General features: G+C 37.7%; 1 protein-coding gene across 5 annotated transcripts in view; it reads left to right on the plus strand.

The window, feature by feature from the left end:
* Window positions 1–262: 262 nt before the first annotated feature.
* Window positions 263–24534, plus strand: part of ARAP2 (ArfGAP with RhoGAP domain, ankyrin repeat and PH domain 2) — a 126918-nt gene continuing 102646 nt past the window's right edge. Inside the window, exons 1-8 of one of the 5 annotated variants that reach the window (XM_035547334.2) lie at window positions 646–720; window positions 2837–2874; window positions 3185–3239; window positions 6271–7329; window positions 14702–14772; window positions 16000–16079; window positions 21336–21421; window positions 22167–22517. In XM_035547334.2, coding sequence (XP_035403227.1) covers window positions 6422–7329; window positions 14702–14772; window positions 16000–16079; window positions 21336–21421; window positions 22167–22517 — 1496 coding nt within the window. In that variant the 5' untranslated portion in view covers window positions 646–720; window positions 2837–2874; window positions 3185–3239; window positions 6271–6421. Of the gene's footprint in view, window positions 506–594; window positions 721–2836; window positions 2875–3184; window positions 3240–6270; window positions 7330–14701; window positions 14773–15999; window positions 16080–21335; window positions 21422–22166; window positions 22518–24534 lie in introns of those variants that run through there. The other 4 variants (XM_050710292.1, XM_035547324.2, XM_035547308.2 and 1 more) reach the window with 4 other exon arrangements.

A 24534-nucleotide genomic window follows, 5' to 3' on the forward strand; every position in this document is an offset into this window, starting at 1 on the left:
CAATCTTTGCAGCAGCCAGAAGAACGCAGGTTTACTCGCTCCCAAGGAGGGCTATATTGGCCTGTTTTTCGGGGTAGACCTCGGCTATTTCAGCAGAGGCCCCCGGGGCATCCCCAGCCACACCTCGAGGAGCTCAGGGCCCACACGGTGCGAGGGGGGCGGCCGCCGGAGCGCGTCAAAGCACTTTTCGGTCTCGTTTTGTGTAATAAAAAGCGACTTTCAGCAGCGCGTCAGCACCTCACGGGTGCGGGCGAGTTCCTAGAAGCGGGGCAAGTGACACGCGTTACTTAAAGCTTCCTTAATTTCATCCAGCCAAGCGAGGCGTGAGGGCGCTGCGCCCTTCGCGGGGCTCCGCTGGGGGGAGCCCCGCGGCCATCTCGCCCCACGCCCCGGGGGAGGAAAGGAGAACCCCGGGGTCGTGCTCCGGGGCCGTGCTGTGGGGCAGGCAGCCCTCCCCGAGCCCCCGGTCGGGCTCCTGAGGCTGCACGCCGCCCCGCCAGCCCAGGTGCGGCCGCCTCCGGAGGGAGGGAGGGAAGGGGAGGGAAGGGAGCGGAGCGCCGCGGGCGCGGCTCGCCGGGGAGCAGCGCGGGGGTGGGGTGGGGTGTGGAGGCAGGCAGGCAGGAAGGAAGGAGAAAACGAGCGAGCAGGGGGAGAGGAGGGAGCCCAAGCGGCCAGCAGGCCCTCTCCTCCTTCCCCTCCGCGGCTTCTCGTCGCCAGGAGGTAAGCCAGCCGCCGAGGGGCGCAAGGCGGGGAGCGCTCGGCTCGACCCGGCCTGCTCTCGCTGAGCGACCCGGCTTGCTCGGGAGGCTCCCCGGGGTGGGCCGGGGGTGCCGTGGAAACGGGGGTGCCTCCGGAGGGTGCCGGGGCGGCATGCGGGAGCTGGAGCCTGGGGGGCAGGTCGGCAGGTAGCGTGCGTTTCCCCGCCTGTGTGCTTCTCGGCTTAATCGTTTTAACGGTCCGTATGTAAATGCCAGCCGAGGTAGGGCGCTTTGTGGTGTATTTATTTACTCCGAGTACTTTCTGTGAAGTTAGGCACAGGCTTCTCGTTAAGCTGCCTGCGAGTTTTACCGGACGGTGCGTGAAGCTCGCTGTGGCGGAGTGTAACAGCGCTGGGATGCCCTTACTGATAGGAGAGGCAAAGCCGGGACGTGGCACCCCCGTGTTGCCGCAGCAACTCGCTGGAGTGTGCCCGGCCGGTGCCGCCCCGGTGCGCGCCGCGCTCCCGACGCCGCGAGTTGCTCCACAGGAATTTCTGGCGGCGTGAGCCTCCGCTCCGAGGCGGCGAAGGTGGCTGAGCTTTCCTCTGAAACAGAAGCCTTCCGAAATAAAAAAAAAAAAATATATTAAAATAATAATAATAAAAAAAATAAACAACGAGGAAACTATTTGAGCGGAGGATGTGCTCGAAGGTATTTCGTAATCGTGTTGAACTAAGTCACTTCACTGCTTTTGGGCAAGGAACTGTGCTGGTTGCCATTGGTTACCTTGCTCTGTGTTGACCCAAATGCTAATTCAATAAGTGACACCTTTAAAATGGTCACTTCAGAGGATTTTTTTTTTTTTTTTTTATTGAGCAAGCTGAAAAGAAAGATCTGTAATGATCTACAGCGCTTCCTAAGCCTGCTAATCTTGCCAGTTTGTATGGTGTCATGCCCAATGGGAGGGTGAAATTGACCACCAACAGATGTAAGTCTGCTCCTTGGTAAATCTTAGAGTAGTTGTTTTAATTTATTTATTTTTTCCCCCACGTTTATTTGGAACTTAGTGTACTATGTGGTTTAGCAGAAGCTGGGAGCAATCCTGAACTTCCTTGTATTTGTTGAACTCTTCACTGGAAGTGTGACTGGCTTGCTGTGCACTTCAGAAGATTTCTTTAGGCTGGCATCAGTAGTTTTCTTTAAAAGGAAGAAGAAAGTCTCGTTTGAGAGTTGAGTAATGAGAAACGCTCATTTGAGTACTTCTATATTCAGCTATATCCTTCTGTTTGTGCATTTCGTTTAAAGTTGGCTGGCCTGCTTCAACATAGATTGGTTTATCTGCACACATCTTCCAATCAGTGATGTCTTGCAGACTTCCCCAACTTGAAAATCGTGGAATGGAGGCCGTATCAAGTGGCACAGTTTTTTAAAATGTTAGGTACAAGAACGTATCCTCCATGTGAGGAAGCATCCTGAAAATTATGTATTTTTTTCCGTGCCAATATTGTTGTGTTTCCTTGGAGGCCATATAGCTGCTCTTTTCTGCAAAACAGGAAGAACTGGTATGCTACTCTGAGTCCTTCTCCCCATGTCTAAGTCCCTTCTGCAAGAGGAGAAAAGGAAGGATGGGAAAACCATTTTGAAAGGAGTTGGAGAAACATTGTCGTATGGGAAAGAAAGTTGGATGATCCCATGTAAGGCTTATGATGTGCAAAACAAATGGCAACTTATCACATGCCAAAAACATATTTTCTTAGAAGAGAAGCCCAGATGGATTCCCTTGTATTGCTTTTTATACATAACAATTTGGACACTGTACGCATATTTCTGCAAAATTGAATAGTCAAGTGTCTTCCAAGATGCTTTATTTCATATAACATTCTTCCCACTTGTGTGAATGTGTTGAATGAATGGCTTTTGTCTGTGTGACTCTACATCAGAGGATGTGACAGTGCACTTAAAATCAGTTTTATTTAAGAAAGAAAAAAATGAGGGAAGTTTGATTGTTTTTTTAATACGTATTTCTGTCTAATGCTATGGGACAATCTATTTTGCCCTGCTACTGAGAGTAAAAGCTTTGTTTTGCAGGATGTATGTGAACTAACCTTTAAGACTTCTTTTTACTTAAATTTCTCTAGTGGTACAACTACTGACGTGAAAGTCAATGTACAAACAGGTACATATCATTTATATATGATCACTGCATCGTTATATGTAATATTGTACAAACTGTGTTTGTGTGAATTATTCTACGGTTAAAGTTGCAGAGTTTTATTGATACTCGTTTATTTGAAATAGTTTACTATTTTGGATAAGGTGGTCCTTGAGTTCTATTTTTCTGTACACTTCTTGAGTTTGACTGTAGTAAGGATAAAACATTATAACGTAAGACATGATGTAGTATTTATCTTCTAGCCTGCATTACAAATATTCACTGATTGTGTGTATCATAGAATCATATTTACTTAGTTGTGTTTTATTTAAAGCGTCATCCGAGCATTCAAACCAAAATAAGCAAAACCCTCAAATCCACAAATACCAGTAAGTTTCACAATCAATATTTGTATATCATTTACTGAGTTGTGTAGGTGGGTCAGATCTATAGCATGTCTTTAGAAGTGCTTCAACTACAGCAACTGTTAGCAACTACTGAAAAAAAAAATGGCTTTGGCTTCAGCTCCCAGCATTGCTGGCATTTTGTGGTCAAAACGACGTCTTAGTGAGCAGTTTCTTCCTTTCTAGGTCTGCTGTGTATTATGCTGGAAAATATGCAACAAAAAGAAATTATGTTCTTCGCATTTAGAAACAAAGTTTGTTCTGTGCTCGGTAATCCTGTGCATTGTGTTGTGGCTCATACAGAGATGGGTTAGGATCCAAATAACCGATAACACATGGCTATTAGAGTTCCTGAAGTAGCAGAATGGAGGTTTTCCAGATTAAGGTGTTGGCAAAGCTGTTGCATGTAGAAAAAACAATGTTTAGATATGGAAGAGTGTGTGTAAGTAAATAGAAGCTACTTACTTAAGTGTCTTTTTTGTTACTGTAGGAGGTGGAGAGATTGGGAGAATGATACTGTTTGAAAATAAACGCTAACACCTCGGGGTTAAGACCCTAAATAGCACCACAAAACCCCAAGGAAGTTCTGGAAACAGCAGAGATAAAGTATTCCAAAATTGAAGTTGAAATTGGTTAACTGGTAGGCTAACACTGGAGGTGGTTTTTCATATGTGAGTGTGTGTACTTTTTTTTTGTAATGGGTACATGAAACAGTGCCTGCTTGATATTTTTTGCTCCCATTAGTTATTTCTGTATTAATTAGAAAAACTAAGGAAAAAAGATTCAACTTAACACAATATGTATTTATATATGTATTTTGGGGGGATTTAGAGATAGCTGAGGGGCAATGCTATTGAATTGTATCTTTTGAGAAAGGGGGGCTTAGGTTTTTAAAGAAATTATGAGTGTTTAGATAGGTGCTCAGGTTGAGGAAGGACAAAGTTAAATCTAATTCTGATTCTAAAAGTTGATTGTTAATCAGTTTAGCTCAATCTAGGCCTCTTTGAATTTAAAAGACTTAAGAATCTTTCAGTGAGTTAACTTCCTAACAGACTTCATCTCTCGAGAGGCTGGTATGTGGCCTATGGAGTTCTCTCTCCAAAAATCTCTAATTGAATGCCTTTCGTATTGAAGGTGGTAAGTCACTGCTTGGCAGACTTGCAAGCAGTGATCAAAGCTATGGAAATGCATCACAAAAAATGAAGCAGAATATATTGGCAAGAATCTAAGGAGTTCTTGTAAATAATGGAACTTTTGTGATAAATGTGCTGATTTGTACATCTTCCAGAAGAGTGTGGGTTTATTCAACTTCTTTTTCTCCTTATTATGACATACATACACGCGTATATGATGTAAGTGCAAAGTTTTTTCCTGTTTTCGATTAGTTCTTTCTGAAAGTGGGAGTAATGAAGGTAGTTACAAAACTGCAAGAGGAAACTTCTAGTGATTAAACTAGTTATTTCATAGTAATACTAGAGTACAATTACTCATAGCAGTGATAACAATTGTGCTCCATTGATTACGTGATTTTAAATTTATATTTGTTTGTATGTGTCTTTGGGGAATGAGGCAGGGCATGAAGATTTATTTATGACTGCTTGGCTGAATAATGATTTACTTATTCAAAAGGCATTAGGGAAATTGTGTAGGAACACATTTTATCCTTTATTGGAGCAATTGATATAGTACAAAAGCAGTCAATCTTTCATGCTTCAGTTCTAGGTCATAAGTAGTGCCCTTTTAGTTAGCATATATTTTGAAGAATAAGGTGTACCTTAATATCTGCTACCTTGGGTGTATACTGGGCGTGTGAATCCTTTTCTTTCAGGCTGCTATTTAGGTCCTATGCTGTCCTACCGAAGCTGTTCTTTCTCTTCCAGGCTGCTCCAGGCTAGTACCTGCATGCCAGGGCAGCTGCTACAGAGTCAGCAGCTTTCCCTAAAGCCAAATGACTCTCTGTACAGGAAAAGGGAGGAGGAAAACCAGTTGTCTGCTGCTGATCTTAAACCTTCTTTAAAGACATGATTTCAGGTTGTCTCAAACACCTTCTGAACGGTAGCTTCTCTGTCTGATTTTGTAAGCCATGGATTTAGATATGGCCACAGAGGAAGGAAGAGCTGAAATGGGTGAAATCAGGGGTGTGCAAGAGCTGAGTTGGAAAATACCGAGGAGAAACTGTCATGGTCGCTTGAGATACCAAAGGTCCCTAGCATGGAGGCCAGAACTTGCCTCTGGTTATGCCTCTGATAGTTTGTGACCACAGGAGGTGCTTCCTTGACAGAGCTGAGAAGCTACCACTTAGCTGTTTCCTGCGTTCCCGTCTGACAGTTCTTTGAAGAACACGTGCCTGATCTGTGAGGCATATTTTAATCACCTCCACAGCTTTCTGGCTGTGATTCTTTAAATAATTTAAGCTACTACTTCTTTCTTTCTTTTTTTTTTTCTTTCTCCAGACATTCTCAGAAGTGGCTCTACCTTTGCAAACTGTTGTATTGGTTATGGCACTTGGTGGGGATACTCTGGCCAGTGATTTTTTTTTTTTTTTCTTGTCCCTGCTGAAAGTCTGTTTCTGTGCTAAAAAGCTTAAGGCTCAGAAGATAAAGGAGTGGAAGCTGCACTCTGTAGTTAATTGGTGCCAGCAGGGGAATGGGAAAGCTTTGGGTTCCAGCTCTGGTCTTAGTTTGTTTTTTCTGCCATTTATATCCAAGTACTGTATAATAAGTGCATGTGTGTGGAGGTAAGTGGTTCACATCTTGTTAACTACTAGGATTATATGTTTTAAAACTATTACTTGTGTGAAGGCTTTGATTTTGCTCTTCTCTTTGTACAGGAGAAGATAAAAGGATGGAGAGGTTATGCTGTTTACCCCGCTTGAAATTTTCATATATACACAATTTAAAAATTGTAGTGTACAAATGACAGGGAGCCTTTCAGAATTTTATTTAAGATTAAAGTAAATTCAGACCTCTGAATTGGGTTTTCTTTCTTTTTCAATACCCTTTTTTTTTTTCTATAGGTTTGCAGTCTTAAAAAATAAATAAAATCAGCGTGAGCTAAAGAAACTTGAAGCATCTCAAAGAAACTGATACTTTCCATTGCCTGACTGACAACAAATACAGAGAGCTTTGTTGCCTCTGAGTATGCATGCATCTTGACTATATTTCTACATGACCGTGAGGGGCACTGTTCGGAATGAAGCTGCCATCATGTCATCCACAGGCAACGGCACCGATATTGAAGAATTCTTGGTCAACATTAACTTGGGGCAGTATCTTCCTAACTTTAAAGAATATGGCTATAACATTGTGACAGATTGCACGGGCATAAACAACAGCGTGCTTCAGCAAATGGGAGTGTTGCCTACAGGGCACCGCAGAAGGATACTTAAGCAGTTAGACACTGCTCTTTCAAAAACGCAAGGACATTTGCTTCTACATGAAAATACAAAACTCAAAGACTCGACAGGTTTAGAAAAGAAGCAATATTTGTTCGTGGAAGAGGATTCTCCAGTAAGCAATTTAAATGCAGATGAGACTGACTTGATACCTGCAACGTCGTCAGTGCAACTTCCTAATGAAGCTTACTTCGGTGAAGAAAGGTTCAAACTTGGAGAGCAGAACTTATCAGAGGCAAGTGATGATAGCATTACGAATTTGGATTTTTCTGGTTTATACCAGAATTCAGATAGCATACTAAAAGCTGTCAGTCTAAGTGGAAGTATTGAGATGAATGCTCAGCCGGATACATCATTGGAAGAAGCTGCTGCATACCAAACTGATGAGCACTTGGCTGGCCGTTTGGCATTTTGTGATTCTCCTTCTTCGTTTGCTCATTCATGTGAGACAAAATACAGTGAAAACAAACATCTGATGCTTGCAGATGAGGATGATCTATCTGATTGTGAGCCAAATTCTCCATTCTTTAAGTTTAAAGGAGAAATGATAAACAATGACTTATATGATTCCTGTACACAAAACTGCACGACAGTATTTCCAAGAGCAAGCCGGTCTTTTATGTTAAGACATCGACCTGTGCCAGAAATCCCTGAATCAAGCAAAACTGAAACTTCAACAAGGTAATTGTGGTTTCTTTTTAGTGAAGAATTGTTGTAGAACTTATGGGACTTTTTTGGGGGGGGGGGGGGAAGAGGGCATTATGGGCAAAGGGTGTCTTTTTCTGTGGAGTTTTCTTTTATATGTGTTGCAAATAGCTTGGCTCTGACATAAGTAATGCCAAATTAACCTAAGAAGGATTAAGCAAGTCAAAAGTGCAAATGGGAGTATAAAGGGAAATTCTAGAATAGTGCCTCATTATAATCTCTGCATCTACTTACTTTCAAAGAAATGAATCTTCATTGCTTTAGGAATAGCCTGTGTTTAAAAACAACTATTTCAAATATTTTTTTAAACTTAATCTGTATGCTCTTCAGATGAAGAATGAATGAAAATACATGTTACACAAACAAGATTTAAAAAGAAAAAGCTGTTGAATCTATTCCAAACCAAAATGTTACTGATGTGCTGGGGCTAGTATCTCATTAACAGCATCTAATGAAATTCTGATCCATGGCAGGAAAATGGTTATAAAACCGTAATTTCAGGAGAATAAAAATTCTTCCTTAAGTATAAAAATGTGTTTTTGTTAGGGAGACAGGTGTTATAATTGTGTATCCAGGTTATATTTTAGTACCTTTTAAGGTCAGAAAATACTGTTCTTAGAAAATAAAGGTTTATTATTTTCTTGTAAGTCTTGTATTTAAAAAGATCTAGGAAATTTTATACAACTGTGTATATTATGGTACTTTCATCTGAAAAGTGAGGGAAAATTTAGAAAAGCCTTCTCGCCTGTTAAATGTGCTGTATGGTGTACCCATCCTGTAAGGATGTATCTGTACGAAGGAGGATTTATCTGACAGGATCGCATATGTGGACGTAGGAAGATGATTTTAAGTCTTAGCCTTAAAGCATACAACTCTGCAGTAGAATTTATAATCTTTTAAATTAGAATAGGATGCTTCATGGAGGAGGAAATTATACTGTCAATCTAAAGCAACGATTTTCTTCAGGATGGCTCTTGGACTGATTTCTAAACTGGTTGTCATGTAACTGTTAATTCAGAGAATGAATGCAACCGGTTTGTCATGTTAGGTGTTGGCTTCTGCTGGTATTCATATAGCAACAGAAACTTGGATTTTAATGATGCTTGTAGCATGTTCTCTCTCTTTTTTTTAGGCATTCCAGGAGGAAGAAATAGGGGAAAAAAAGAAAAACAATTTTTTTTAAAATTTTTTATTTTAAACTAGCTACAACTTAAATGGAATTTTGTAGGATGACAAAAGGATGCATCTTCAGTCAAAGGACATTTTATTTGTCAATTGGAAAGACTTATTCTAGAGGATGGAGGTGGAAAGTTTTCAAAGTTCATGGAATCTTTGTAAGGATTCTGTGCAGCACTGGTGAAAATTGGATTGGAGAGCATCCAGTAAAGGTTGTTACTTTATGATAAATTGCATAGTTTGCATTCATTTCAAAATATTCGTGTGATGTGGGTGTAGATTTTATTCCTTCAAAATGGCAGAGTTTGCAATTAGTCTACAAACTAGTAAGGAACACTTGCTGTCTGGAACAAACATTAGGTTTTGTGGCTTGTTTTGTAAAAAGGTGATGGAATGTAGGGGAAAAGATCTGATGTTAAAACTTAACTCCAGACCTCTCTTAATAACATTCAAATGTTATCATACTTTAAAAATAAGAGGCAGTGAATGTGCAGTTGATCACAATATTAAGGGCTGTATACACAAAGAGTATCTTCCCCCAGATTTAATCGTGATATTTTTGATTTTGTTAATCGCAAGGTTTTACTCATCATGCTTGATAAGTGTCTTAGGGAGAAGAAAAACTCATGCAAAGACACATGCAAAGTTTTGTCACTGTAGCTGTATCCAAATCATCAGGTTGTGCTTTTTTTAGCCTTTTTTTTTTTTTTTTTAAACCACTAGCCATGCCTGGAAGGGACGTGTCTGAGAATGTTTTGTATTTGTCTTTTTCATCTGCATATCTCAGCAGTTAGAAACATCATTAGCGAGTTTATACACGCCCTAAGTGCAGAGTTTTCCCAAGCATTTATAAGTTTCTTTTAGATTAATGAAAGATGTTAATATTAAATGCTGTAATACAGTCGCCTGGTTGAACAGGTGGAGAGGCAACAATTTTTTCAACAAGGAAAAAAATTGCGTGCTCTACTTAAAAAAAAAAAAAAATATATATATATATATATATACACACATATATGATCAGTGTCTTCTAAAACACCAAGAAATTGTGCTTATTGAAACTTTGAAACTGAAGTATAAACGTTTTTCAATGGGGAGAGGCTTTACATTAACTTTTGTGGGGTGATCATCCCCACTGCATATAACAAAGCTACTCCTGCTGAGCTGAAACGGGAATCTAATGCTAAAAGATAACAATGACTAGCTACTAAAAGAATACTCTTATCTCTTCTGAGAAACAGTCACCCAGTAGAGATAACATGCTATGTTTATGGTGTTCCCACCATGACAGTAAATCCTTCAAATCCCGGTGTCTTAGAGACTGATGTGTGACTGGGTCACTAACGTTGTTACCCACATTCTGATTTGTGAACTCCAGCTTTTCTTCTTCATCTTTATGCTCCAGTTATAACAATGTAGAAATCATGAAGGACCAGCAGCAAGTCTGTCTGATGAAGATCAAGAGTAAACCAGAGCTTCTAAACAGAACTGAAACTTCACAGAAATGTTCATGATTAACCTTGCTGAGTATTTTTTTTTTTAGAGGCAAAGAATTAATACAAAACTTTAAAGTGGTGGCTTGCAGTGTCTTTAGCCTCAGGAAAGATCATGTCTTTCCTATAGGATTGAATAGACAAACATTCTCAGCTGATTTTTGTTGATAGACGCTGGTTTCATCCTTATTATATTGTGTGAAGGCTTTTTGCATAGAGGCACAGAATTCCAGCTGAAATCTACTGGGAAACCCAGCATCTCCTTCTTGTCATGCATGGATGTTTGCCTTAAAGCTTTATGCAAGGAAATGCTTTTCTCATGATCTCCTAAGTGCCTTCTAACCCTAAAAGCTCGTACGGTAGGTCTTCTTGTGGCCCTTTGTAGTGTTGTGACTCTGTCACTTTTTATTACTAATAATGTGCCTGCATCTCTTGTAATTCTGCCTACTTCCCTGTGCCTCACCTGTGCTCCTAGCTCTTACCTGTAACAAAACATGCTGTCAGCTGGTAGGACACCATGATGTTTTAGAAGTTGGAAATACCTTGCTTTTCCTTCTTTTTGCAAGTATACTTGGCACCACTGTAGTACTGAGGGGTGCGGAATTAAAAAACAAACAAAAACTTTTACAATGTTCCTGACAAATCATTATGCAGATTTCCCTAGCTCTTTCAGATAATCAGCACTGAAGCAATGTGTAATTGTGTTGGGTTCTTGCCAGCTAGATTTTTTCTTCTTATCACAGCATTATGAGCTCACTATTGATACAGAATTAGTAAACATCGCTCTACAGGCCTTCAAAAACTTCTGAAGGAGTTCTGAAACTAGGGGGTTGTGAATCATCTTCCAAGACTGAAATAATCTGTCTCAACAGGACTTGATAAGGCAGTCAGAACCCTTTGCAATGAATTTCTGAGATATTTTATGCTTAAGTGACTAGTCTTAAATTTTTAGTATAGTTTCCCAATAATGTTGTGGAACAGAATAAAGGGTTAGACAGAGGAGGGTGCAAGTTTTGTGGCCTCTCTTGATACTTTTGGTTACTTCTTCCACTATACAAGTGAAAAACTGATGCCTCTAAGATGAAGTGAAAGTATTGCAATGGATGGAGCTAACCACATACATGCCTTTAGCCCGAGATTAAAGATAAGCACAGAGATATGGAAACCTCTGAAGCTGCCTTGGACCATGCTGTTTAGCAGTTGCTCCGTAGCTCTGGTTGCACCCTTTGGAACAGCAGTGCCTTTAAAGGGAAAGCTAAGCAGGTGTATAATGTGGCAGAGCTGATTGTTGCAGAGTGCCACCCAGGTAACATTTCAGACTGACCAATTTCAGATACATCCAGACCTTGTCCACATCCTCCAACTCTGTCGCTTGTGTTGTTCAGTGCTGAGTGCTTATTGCAGGAGAGAAGAAATAGTCCAAAAATAAATCTGGAAAAACTGCTACATTGGTGGAGGGGCAGGAGGAGGGAGGGCAAGAGGACTTCAGTGTATGTATGTGTACAGAGGTGCTATGTGCTTGTCCTGGTGCTGTCCATTTTGTGCAAACAGCCACCGCTGCAGTGGAAAGTTAGCAGTGCTGGTATTCTTCACACACTGTTGCGGATATGTAAGTAATCAAGATTGCTAATGAGATTTCCAGGCTGGTGCTGCTGCCTCCCTCTACTCTGTATGTGGCCACGCAGAACAGCTTTTAGGAGGGAGAAGCTGCTCTATCTCTTCCTATGGCCAAGTATCTCCCTTAATTTACCTCTGCAAGCAGCCTGCAAAGCCCAAGGCTCAAACACAGTACAGTAGAGCACTTTGGACATACTCGTGTAAAGGGAGGGCTAGGTCTTGAGCTGGGTAGAAAATGTGATGATTGAAAACAAAAGCTTCATTCACTTAAAAGCACTCAGCAGATGAATGCCAGTGAAGACTTTGAAGCACTGACTGCTTGCACTGAGCTCTCTCCCTCGCTTTATTTGCGAGATGGCAGGCGTATATAGAACAAATCGGCTCAGCTCGGCCCAGTGCTCAGCTCTCACCTTTCCAGTCTCTCAGCCTTCAGCAAGACAAGTTGCTGCCTCATCACACCCTTTCATCCTGTTTATGCACAAGGAAAGGGTGGTGGGGAAGAGTATGCAGCCTGAACCACATCCTGTATCTCTTAATTTATGAAAATAGTCAGTCTTAACCTCCACAGTTGTAACAAAGAGATAATATAGTTGAAATTATGTTTATCTGTGTATAATTGGTACTTTGTGATTTGCAGGCTACTTTCATTAACAGTCCTATAAAGAGCAAAACAAAGATGATGGTAATCTCAAGAAGTATGAAGTTTTGGAAATGGTTAATGAGAGTCATATTTATGTAGATAAGTTTCTTGGTGATGGTGGCTTTGTTTGATTTTGTTTGGTTTTGGTTTGTCTTTTTTGTTTGTTTGTTTTGGTCTTATTTGTCCCCAAATAAGTTGTCTTTGTTTTTCTGTCATTTAATGTAAGAATTTATTTTGTGCAACAATTGACAAGAATGACAAATATTGTCATCTTGCACTTTTTTTTGTTGTATTTAATCTCTCAAGCAGATATTCAGAGTAAGCTATTTTAAGTATTTATTGAGGTAGTTTTTACTTGACATAAGGTAAAACTTTCCATTCCTAAAATGACCAAAACAATTTTTACATCGTGAGGAAAAACCTACAGATTACTTTTTTTTTTGAAGCAGGTTTCCATACTTTGTATGGAGCACATACATGTAGACACTTAATACAAACAAACCAAAAAAATGCAACGCCTGAAAAATAAATAAACTAAAAAAATGCAGGTCTTTATAAGTTGTTTTGCTATTTCTTATTTCCTGGTGAGTTTACCAGTATTACTTTTGACTCATTGCTATTACCATTACCCACTTTTAAATCCTTCCACTCTGAAACTAAGCCTTTCACTCGCTGTTTTACATCGGCAAGAAAACCATCAGTTTAAGAGCTCTTTTAGTCAAAGCTGATTATCTGTCCCTCAAATTTATATTGATGCTATTATTACCCTTAAACACAACAAACAAATCCTGTCTGTTGAAAAACATTATTTCTATTTATGTATTTATTTGTAAGCATTCCAGGTTAGTACAAATGCATGAAGTTAATTTGCTAATGTAACTTCAAAAGATTGTAGCTACATCAATTTTAGCAAGACACATGAAGGAACACAGTGCTATGTATTTTTTGTAATTAGAAGAGTGAGCAGTTACTATGTATGGAGCTAGGCCATGGTCCACTTCAACTGGGCAAACTCATCCTATGTTTTCTAAGAACAGGATCTTACAAAATACCATCAAGAAACATAATTTATATAAGAGGATAAAATTTGTACAGGTACTTGTTATTTCAAAGTGTAGCTTCCATATTGAACTTAATTCAGTAATTTCCTTGGGGCAAATAGAGGCATAGATTGAAAATGATACAAAATGGTAGTTCATAAGCATATGCTTTCTTGTCATAGGAAAACATCAGCCTGTAATGTAGAGTTATTCAATTTGGATGTCATGGGGCAGTATTTCTGAAGTCTTGAGCATAACTAACCTTAAAAGCATAAAATTCATCAATAAGTCTAATGGGGAAATGAAAATCAGATATATTGATATTTTTATTAAAACATTTATCTTTGGCTTTGAAGGTTGGAGGATCTGCAAGCTCTTAGCAAAGGCTTAAAGGATCTTTTATAGCGCTTATGAATCAATGAGTATTCTGTAATGATGCACAAGGATCTGTATCACTTTCTCTGCTTGAAATATCAGTGATATAAAGAAGAGAAATTACTAATTACTTGTGTTAACAGGTGAAATCAGAGCTTGGTTGAAAGCAGACTGAAAACAGACTGCTGCAGCAGTGAAGATGGGTTAGAAATGTACTACTTCAGTTGTATTTTCTCCTATTCTGTTGTTCTAAAGCTGCTGCATGAGCCTGAAATCTCAGTAATAATAATAAAAACATGATCTTTACCAGCAGGAATGTACCACTGTACGTGAAATCCCTGAAATACTTAGGGGCTAGCACAACACCAATAATAAAGTAATTTTTCTCTTGTGTATGGGAATACATTCTTGCATATCTACAGAATGCACAGTTTTAGGCACAAGTGGTATAAAAGAAATGTCATTTATGTCTCAGATTGAAAACTTATTGGCGGGGGGGAATCATCATTGGGAATTAAAAATTTTCAGCACTTTTTTTTTCAGTGGTTCAAAGCATCTGCTTTGTCTGGATTTTCATGCCTAGGCTCTGTGCTTAGAGCTCAGTGTTGAAGATTTGGCTTTGATACTATGCTGTTTTTTTTTTTTTTTTTTCGATGCATTTGTTGGTATTGAATGTGAAGTAGAAGGGAAAGTAGAGGATGGGGAAAGAATGGGGGATCCCCATGCTTCCCAGAGGTCTAAATGTATGTTAAGGCATTAAAAACCAAAAAAAAAAAAAAAAAATCTGAAGATGTGTGTTAGGATCAGTGAAGTATTCAGCATCATGAAGAGAGAAAAGAAAGAACGTTGGGTAATTTAAATTCAGTCAGAAGACTTTTCCAAGACTTAAAATTGACTATTTCTACATTTGCATGTAGTTGTAATACTTTGTTTACCTGCATAAGATGTCTTTGCTCCATTTCTGGGAAATTTCACTTAATATTTTCATTTTGTGCTCTGTTTTGTTCAAGCTCCCTTCAGAAAAGAAGAAACGTGGATGTTATGAATGTATCTTGTGCTGGGAGGCAAGTTTCACAAAGAAGTGAGTTAAGCATGTTGGTACTTACATCTTGAATATTCGGACAAAGAAACCTCAAACCAAAAACTGAGGTCCAACATGAGTGTTGATGTATTATTTTAAGAAATACTGGGTATCTGGAAAGTATGAAAAAAGTGTGATATACATAATAGCAGAGCACGTAACCACTTCTATGTTTTACTTAGTTTTTGTTTACGAGCTAATAGCATGAAAATTACAAAATATTGTCTGTAAACATAATTTAACATATTTTTTTTAGACTACAATATGTTGAATTTTCAAGATTGTATGCATTTTTTTAAAGCAGAATCTGCTTTTTCTTAAACTATAAGAAGAGTATTTCTGACTAATGCAGCTTCATTTGTTAGTGAATACTCAGAGCTTCAGGAAATAACAGGAAATAAATTGGTAACTTCTTCCAGTAAACTATTTAATACAGTCTTGCACAGTCAGTTGCATTTAAAAAAAAAAAAGTTCTTTCAAATGCTAGAAGTTTGAAGTTATACATATTAATTTCAAGCAAATAATTGGTGACAAAATGAAAATTGAGCAGAAATTTGGTGGGTTTGTTTTGTTTCCTTTGCTTTTGTTTTTTAGAGAGATACACTATAGTAGAGAGATACACTATAGTAGAGAGATACACTATAGTAGAGAGATACACTATAGTAGAGAGATACACTATAGTAGAGAGATACACTATAGTAGAGAGATACACTATAGTAGAGAGATACACTATAGTAGAGAGATACACTATAGTAGAGAGATACACTATAGTAGAGAGATACACTATAGTAGAGAGATACACTATAGTAGAGAGATACACTATAGTAGAGAGATACACTATAGTAGAGAGATACACTATAGTAGAGAGATACACTATAGTAGAGAGATACACTATAGTAGAGAGATACACTATAGTAGAGAGATACACTATAGTAGAGAGATACACTATAGTAGAGAGATACACTATAGTAGATTGCTAGGTATACTAAAACTGTAACTAGATAAAACTATATAAATAGATGCAGTATAAAAGTATATATTTTAGTATATATATATTTTCTGAGAAAGTGTGTTTCAGTTATGAGAAATTGTTTCTTGTTCTTCAGTATTTATTTATTCTGAGGAGGACAGAGAAATCAGAAACAGAAAACTTGTATCCCTTGTTGATTATATCAGTACCTTAATGGAGTATGGCAGTATGTGACTGTGTTTATTTTTTACTTTAAGAAACTTTCACAGAAGAAAAGCCACCCATCATATCTCCATATGGAGAAACCTTTCTTTGGGACAGCCTTAAAGATGCTAAGGTAAGTTGAGAAGTCTGGATATAAATGGTTTATATCTTCATGTTATGTATTGTGTACTGCCATTAATTCTTTTTTCTTCTCTTTCAGTTCTCAGTATCTTTCCTGTCTTCTTAGGTATATGCACAAGTTTTATAATTGTGATTTAATTCCGGCAGGCAGCTAAGCATTGCACTTACCTACTCTCTGTAGGTGGCATAGGGAACAGAATTGAAAAGGTAAAAAAGTGTGAGAACTCACTTTACCACTTGTAGCAAAAGCTTCATGCGTGAGCAAAGCAAAACAAGGAATTCATTCACTGCTTGCCATCAGCAGGCAGATGTTCAGCCATTTCTGGGAAAGCAGAGCTCATAATGCTTTTTGAGGAGATAAATGCCGTGGTTCTGAATGTCTGCCTCTTCCTCCCTCTTCCCCCAACTGTTATTGCTGAGCATGACACCATATGGTACGGAATATCGCTTTGGTCAGTCTGGGCCAGCTGTCCTGGCCGTGTCCCTTCCCAGCTCCTGGTGCACCCCCAGTCTCCTTGCTGGCAGGGTAGCATGAGAAGCAGAAAAGACCTTGGCTCTGTGTGAGCACTGCTCTGCAACAACTAAAAACATTCATGTGTTATCACTACTGTTTTCATCAAAAGTCCAAAACATAGCATCGTATGAGCCTCTACAAAGAAAACTAACCCTATCCTAGCCAAAACCATGACAACAGTGTAAATATGTACGGACTAGTGACTTTTCTTAATCTAGAGATATACTTTGTATTGTTTGATAGTAATAGGAAGCTCTGCTTTTTTTGTTTTTGTTTTTTTTTTTTAAAAACATAGGAGAGAGAATTGACTTTTCTGCCCAGAGCTAGATGCTGCCATATCAAATGAAAAACAGTCAGTTATAGGCATTTGCAGACTACCTTGACGCCTTTCTTGTACCTTCTTAAGTACAGTGGTGTATTGTAATACTTTGCCTCTAAACGAGGTTAAGTGGGATTATAACCATTAAAACTGACGAGTAAAGGGAAAAGTGGCTTTTCTCTCTTCTGATAATTCAATATGAAGACTGGGCATCTGGCTGGTGGACAACCAAAGAAAGCAGCTTGTATGTTAGCTTAGTTGATCTAATAGTCACTTGTGGCCATACATTTTTAAAAATTCCTGTATATGAAAATTCTCAGGAATACTGATATTTTTCATACATCCCAGACTTGATATATACACAGTAAGTCACTTTTGTTGCAGGATTCTCTGACGTGAACACTTTTGTTGAGGCTGGTAATTGAACTGTGAATGTCTTAGATGGTATGTGGACGGACTTCTGAATCATGTGGAGGTCCGAGCGGTGAAGTAACTTAGTGAGGCATCCACCAAATGTTGTGAATCCCAGCTCCTGCTTCTCACTCAGGAATTGTTGCTTCTTTGTTTGCTTATCCTTGTTCCAGCTGATCTCAAGCCACTGACTTAGGGAAAACAATAGGTAATTCTTAGTTTCTTTTCTGGTCTTCACTCTAATGTTTCTCCTTTTCAACTACTCTAAATTATTCACTAAAATGAAAACTATTCAACTATTAACTTTCAAAACAGGTGCCTATAATATTTTTCTCCAGTATGAATTTGTTAAGAATTGTGCATTGAAAATAAATGGTTCAAATTGCATCTTCTAGTTGGAGTGTTTTTAGAAGCATAAAAACGAACTTTTATTTTTCATGTGTACTGTCTTCTCTTTGGAATCATGGTTTTTTGTTTTTCATCGTTGGCTTTTTAAGGAGATGGGCATAAATTCATGATGTTTCTCCTTCTATTTCTTGTTACGTAATCTGTACACAAAAGGTACTTCTGAGCTCCTTTTCTTTCCTATTGCATAGTCTTGTCTGTGCCAATTATTAAAATGTCTTTACAAATTCAAAGTTGAGCTGCTTTGCAATTAGTACAATGGCATAAGCAGGTTTTTCCAGAAAAAGTTTTCTGTCCTTGTTACTTTAAAGTTTTTCTATATGTTTTATTGGAGTTGCTGCTTATAATACAGCATACCCAGGAAGTTTGTTTGCAATCTTATCTTATAAAGGCACCCAGTAGAAAAAATACCATGCTGTTAAGCTAGATTAACTGCTTGAAACAGAATTATTATTTCTGCTGGCTGTAGAATCTCAATTAAAGCAGTATATTACAACATGCTTTCTCTGATCTGAAGATTTAGATTTTAATTATCATGTTTATGTAAGTAAACATTTTTTTTTTTCATTTGATAAATCACATGCTGGTTGGAAACTTCATAGTTTGCTTCCATTAGAACATAATTGCAGACAAAGGTCATAAAGCAGAACTGTAAAACAAAGGTCCCAAGCTATTTCATTTTCAGATTTTTTTTTCCCCAGGATCAGGTGTCCTAGGAATAAATAAGGAAGTTTAGATAACACTGTGAAGTGTTTGAGACTTTAGTAACTGTTGCTTCCTTTTAGAAATAACCTCATATGAGAATATAGTTCATCTGTATTTAAGAAAACAGCAAGTTGTAATGCTGACTAAATGAAGCTTGTTCTAAGTGGTTAGAAGTTGGCCATTAACCTTCTTCCTGTTTCATTGGTGTAACAACGTAAAAGCTTCTACAGGCTTTTATAAAGGGAGTGTCTAGAAACAGGTAATGAGTCACTACAGACTAAAGGTAAGTCAGCATGAGAGAACGGGGAATTAAGGGCATAAAAAAAAGTATGCCTTAGACTTAAGTGAGGAAGACGGCTAGAAGCAGAAACCTCTAAAGGGCAACCTGAAGAAGGAACATTTTTCTTTTCCATTTATTCAAAAATAGCACAAATAAAAATCCTAACATTTCACAGCTGATATATTGCTGTGTCCAGCTGAAGAGTAAAGTATATTGGAATTCGGTTTTTCTGTGAAGAAATCCTGAGTTCAAGCCTCTGGAGCGAAATACTGGCTTTATTTCTTGCTGTAGATTCTCAGACTAGATTAAAACATGCATATTGAGTTCAGTAATCTCTGTGAGCTCCTATGTGTTGTGGTATTGCGGAATGCTGGCTAGATTACAAATTGTGCAACTTTAAAATAAGAACTCTTAAGAACCCCTCCTGTTAAAATATTATCTTTAAAGCCCTGTTATAAAACTGTATGGCCTTTAATAGAAGACTAAGGCAGTGTCTCTCAAGTGAAGATGCTTGTCCTGAATGGCATCGAGTATTTAATGTGGCAGTAGTTCCAGTACAATTCTTAGTATTCGGGTTTCCTCACTTCACATTGTGACCAGCAAGACTGACTGGTAGAAAAATTTAAACAAAAATGCATCTGAATGCTTCCTGATCAAAAGTAGAGATTTCTTATAGGGCTGCAAGTAGGCAGTTACATCTGACTGTGATCTAGAAGCCGGACTTCTTCCTTAAGGGCGGGCTCTTCCTCTGCGTAAGAACAGTATACATTTAAATACAGTTTCAGTCTAATATATATACCCATCTTTCAAGAAATACTTCCTTCTATGAAGGTGACTGCAGGAGAAAATGGTGCTGCTACTTACCTCTGTACAATACCTGACAGAGTTGCAGGAGTTGGGAAATAGGAGTTCTGTCTTGTATAGAGGCTGAGGATCTTGCCAAGTAATCCTGTAACCAACACATGGCTTCCCTTCTTTAATTTGGATGAAGTTTGTGTCTTTGTGAGGGAACAGAACTCTGTCTGCATAACCTGTCTTCATTTATGGATTTCCATACTTTAAAGTTTGCCAGCAATAGAAATGCATCTCTTGATTGCTATTTGGAAGTTCTCGGGGTCCCCCGAACATGGCTAAGTGCTGAAGATTGCAGAGCAAGCAAAGGCAGGATGTAAACTGGTATTGTAATGGGTCATGAAAGGGAGCAGGAGGTGCAGCTGTGTACCCGTACACAGTGGGCATGGTTCGTCCATCTGAGCAGCCTGGGGCTGCATCCTCATGAGCAGGTGAAAATAATAGAGTAAAAATGTTTAGTATCTAACTTAAAGATGCTTCCTGGGTGATGGCATTAGTCTCTTGGCTGTTGCATAAAAATGTGATACTGCTATTTCACCTCCTTTTGTGAGGAGCATTTCAGGCATTTTGCAAGTAGCAGACAGGTTATTTGTTGGTTTTCTGTTTTTGTTTGTTTTGCAAATATAGGAGTGTTTTTCATCATCATCTAATCCTTGGTGCTACAACATAGCTAATAGTGTGTGGTGTGTGTTGGTGTGTTTTTTGGAGGGGTGTTTTCTTTTTTTTTTTTTTTTAATAAACTATCTGGTTGGCAGAGGAGGCCAAAAGGTTCCTTAAGGGTTATCCTATTAGCAGCCTATATCTTCCCCGTTTTTTTCTGTAGAGTACAAATACTCAGCTTTTAGCTATGTCCTTTTTTAAGCTTGTCTTTTCATGTTGCCTAGGCACAGCCCTCAAATATAAATGAGATACTGCTTCTGGGGGAAGAAAAAATGGCAACAGTTGTGAAAGCGTATCTGCTTTTTTCTGCCTCTTTTCAGCTTTGTGACATAGACTTCAAAGTTTAAATGAGTAAATTAAATTAAATTGTTTCCGTCATAAAGTATGTAGCTGTTCATTTTTTTTTTTTTTAAGGAAGAAAGATGAATCTTGAGAAGCTTAGTGATGTTGCAGTATGATTGTCAGATCAAGTTTAGAAAGTATGGAGTGTAATGTTCTTGAGCTGTGTTAACCTTGACATTTTGTACACTCCAAGCAGTTTCTGATAAAGATTTCTAAACATTCATAAATGTGCCTTTTAGGAAGAAGAGCTTGGCAAGAAGATACTAGATATGTTTAGCAGTCTTACTGTAGGAATTTGAATTTACCTCTGTTTTATCGTTGTACTATGAAGGCTGTACATTTAATTCAGAGAAATATTGACATGAAAGATAGGCTAACAGTAGCAAATCATAAATGGTATACTTAAGACGCATGTAACTTGTGGCTCTTGAGTTTAGAAAATTTCAGTGTAAAAATAATACTCAATTGTGCTTCAAGAAATAAGTCGGAGTAGTAATATTTCTACGTGCTGAGTTTTTTAATTTATTTGTCTTGGGTATTTTTGGCTATGCGCAAATATTTTTGAGTATTAAAATGGAAATATTGAAAGTAACACTTTTAAAATACTTTTTGAAACAATCTTTCAGATGCCTATTACTAGAAAATTTGGAAAAGTGTATCTTTGCTAGTTGGTCTGTTTGTGTGTGATTTATGTCTACAGTAATTTAAACAATTTACTATTTCACTTACATATGTTTTTTGTGGTGTATATATTTTCTAGGAACTTCATGGAAATGAACGCCTGGTTTGTGAAAAGAAATCAGATCTAGAAATGAATGAAGAACATTATTCTCACAAGAATTCATGGTATTAAATAAGTTATAGATAAATCTAGAATTTAAAGAGGAAATAATTATTTAGTAATATAATAAGTAGAGCTCTACCTATGAAAGGTAGCCACCAGCAGTGACTTTGTTTATTTATCTGTCCATCTATTTATTTACTTTTCTCCTATTTGAGCCTTCACATCATTCCATAGGAGGTGACTGTCCTAAGACTGTCTAACCTGGGCTTCAGAATGTTTTGTGGATTTGGGGGGTGTCTTGTCCCTCTCTTCATACAGGAAGACACACGTTTTATTTTTGGATGTCTCTTAGATAACCATCTCTGAGTACTTTCATACACTGTCTACTCATCTAAAAAAAAAAAAAAGGCAAAACACACAAAAACATTCTTTAACTCTTTACTTTTTACAATTACTTTATTCTTTACAAGGGGGAGAGACTGAAGAGTGAGGTGGTACCGCAAATCCTCCAGAACTTTAAAATGAATAAAGCTAGTTTTCTGAGGAAGCAGAATTCAATTTAAAGTGTTTTAATATTCAGGTTTCTAAAGCAGATGTTACCTCGCTACCAGCCCTATTCAGAAAGTAGGATTCAGTTAAGGTCATAGTTTGAAGATACATATCCTGTTTAGCTCAGCCTCTGGTTATCCCAAAAATGAAACATGTTATAGCACATTTGCAATGTCTTAAGAATATTTGTTCTGATTGATACTTTGTTGTGCGTTGTAGCAATACACTTAGATTAAAGTGTACTTTTTTTTTTTCTAGTTCCCTTAATCAGGATGGGAAGACAAAGGAATGTGTGAAAAATGAACCCTTGTCTCAGGAAAACAAGTCATTAGGACCAGAAGATTTTGAAAGTGAATCTGTATACTCTATTGTGGATCAATGTTCTTTACCTTTAAAGAAAAAGAAAAATAAAGCCAAAAGCCACTCATCTTGTAGTAAGAACCGAAGTGGAGATTCAAATCACTTGGTCAGTGAACAAATGGATTTTCGGCAATTTGACGGAGCTCAAACTTCGATTGCAAATGAATCAATAACACCGTATGCTTGTTTTTATGGACCATCAGTAAAGAAGCTTAAAGCAGGATGGCTGGATAAATTATCCCCTCAAGGGTATGGTATTTGTGGTGATTACTGTGTAATTGCAAAGATGTATGCTTGCATGAAAGGCTCTTTGGTCACTGTGGTGGGAAGAAGGGAACTGCTTTTATCACAAGAGCACAGGGCTTTTCTTCCACATTCTCAATTTTAATGATATGTTGTTATCTATCCTAAAGTTTATTTAGGAGGTATGCTCAGGAAAGATGTTTTTATTAAAAATGTTGATTGCCACTCATGAACTGTAGTGGAAAAATCGAGAATTAATTTGTAGCAACATTTCCAATCTGTGAATCTTTGTTGCTTTTCTGTGAGCAAAACCAAGGTTTGATTCTGAAATATTGCTTTACCAGTTTAGCTGTGAACATACGAATTAGTGATTTTCTTGACTGGAAATCACTGTTGGTTTCAGAGTTGTGTAGTCTCATAGGAATATAAATCAAGCTTTGAGTTTAGAAATGTATCTACAGTGAATAGTCTCCTACTTTAGTTTATCAATGTGCCTAAATTTTGATGGAGGAATCTGAGCACAAGTCTTACTTTGAAATTTTAAATAGTAAAAAAGAGAGTAGAAGGAAAACAGATTCACTAGCAAGTTTGTAGCTTTAAAAAGCTCTTGTTTAATTGCTATTATTGTTTAAAGTTTCTTCTACTTTAATTTAACATTAAATTCCCACTCTTCTTAGATTGTGTAAAGAGCCCTCTATTATCAGATCTTCCCTTCATAAATATAGTAAACTCTGAATACTTCTAACCTCCTTAACTAATTGAATAGACAGTTCTTCAGTAGTTTCTGCTTCTGTAGTTGTTCTAATGACTTTCTTCATCTCCTCTCTGCGTTTTTAAGGTTGGCACAATTTAACTTTTCCAGTCCATTTCTGACTTGCACTAGCATCAAGAAATTAAGGCTTTTGTCCTTTAGTTCTGTAATGTTTTCACTGTAGTTCTCCTTGAGCCTTAGTAGTTCTATATTCTTTGTTCTTAGAACTTCATGTTTAGCTGCTTTGAAGGGTGATATTAAAATGTTTGGTCTTTCCTTTCATTAGTTGTAGCTATAATAATCATAATTACTCTGACTATTATAGCAATTATATTTTTTTCACTTTACTGACAAAAGTTATTGAATTAAATTGCTTGAGAATACATTCTAGGTTGAGCCCACTGGAAGGAGCTCTGTGACATAGCAATTCCTGTTTTTTTTTTTTGTCGTTTGTTTTTTTTAAGAGTTCTGACTCACAAAGATTTATTTTTATTTTTTTTTTGCTTTATTATGATATATTAAGGCTGAACAGCAAGGGGAAATAAATCTGGTTTGAAATTCTGCAATGGCAAAACAGGTTTAATCTGCATAAACCTAGTTATATGGTTTTTTTTGTGCTTTTTATTCAGTTTCAAAAATTTCATCAACTTTTATGGATTGCAATTATGTACTTTTAGTAACAAATCAAAGAACAACTTTACATAGACTCAAAATAGTCTTTTCTCCAGTATAGTATGTTTATACTACTTTTTTTCAGAACTGAAAGAAGTGTATTCACTTTTCAGTTAATACCTCAATTTTGGCAGTTAGCTAATGGAGTGATATAAAATATGGCTCTAGATTCCGGTTTACTCATACTGTGCTGTTTGAAAGAATAGAGTTTGAAGCTGAATGTGAAGGCTTTAGGTAAAGTACTGCATGAGAATAATTCACTATCTTTTTCAAAGTAATATAATCACAAAATTAATATCTGGTAGAACTGTGTAGAAAAGTTGCAGCATCAGTAGCCTCAAATCAGTGATATTCCTTGGCTAAATTTCAAGGACTTATTTTTAAACAGTTTAATGAATGCTAATTTTTTTTCTTTCTAACAATACCATTTCTCAGATACCTGAAGACTTAAAGAAACCAACCAAAGCAAAAAACAAACAAACAAACAAAAAAAAAAAAACAAACCTGATTTGTTCTGCCATTAAAGCCTTGACATGTTGAGCTTAGTGATATGGTTTAGTGGAGGACTTCTTAGTGTTAGGTCAGAGGTTGGACTAAGTG

The sequence above is a fragment of the Cygnus atratus genome, chromosome 4 (genome assembly GCF_013377495.2).
Source record: "Cygnus atratus isolate AKBS03 ecotype Queensland, Australia chromosome 4, CAtr_DNAZoo_HiC_assembly, whole genome shotgun sequence".
NCBI classification, from domain to species: domain Eukaryota; kingdom Metazoa; phylum Chordata; class Aves; order Anseriformes; family Anatidae; genus Cygnus; species Cygnus atratus.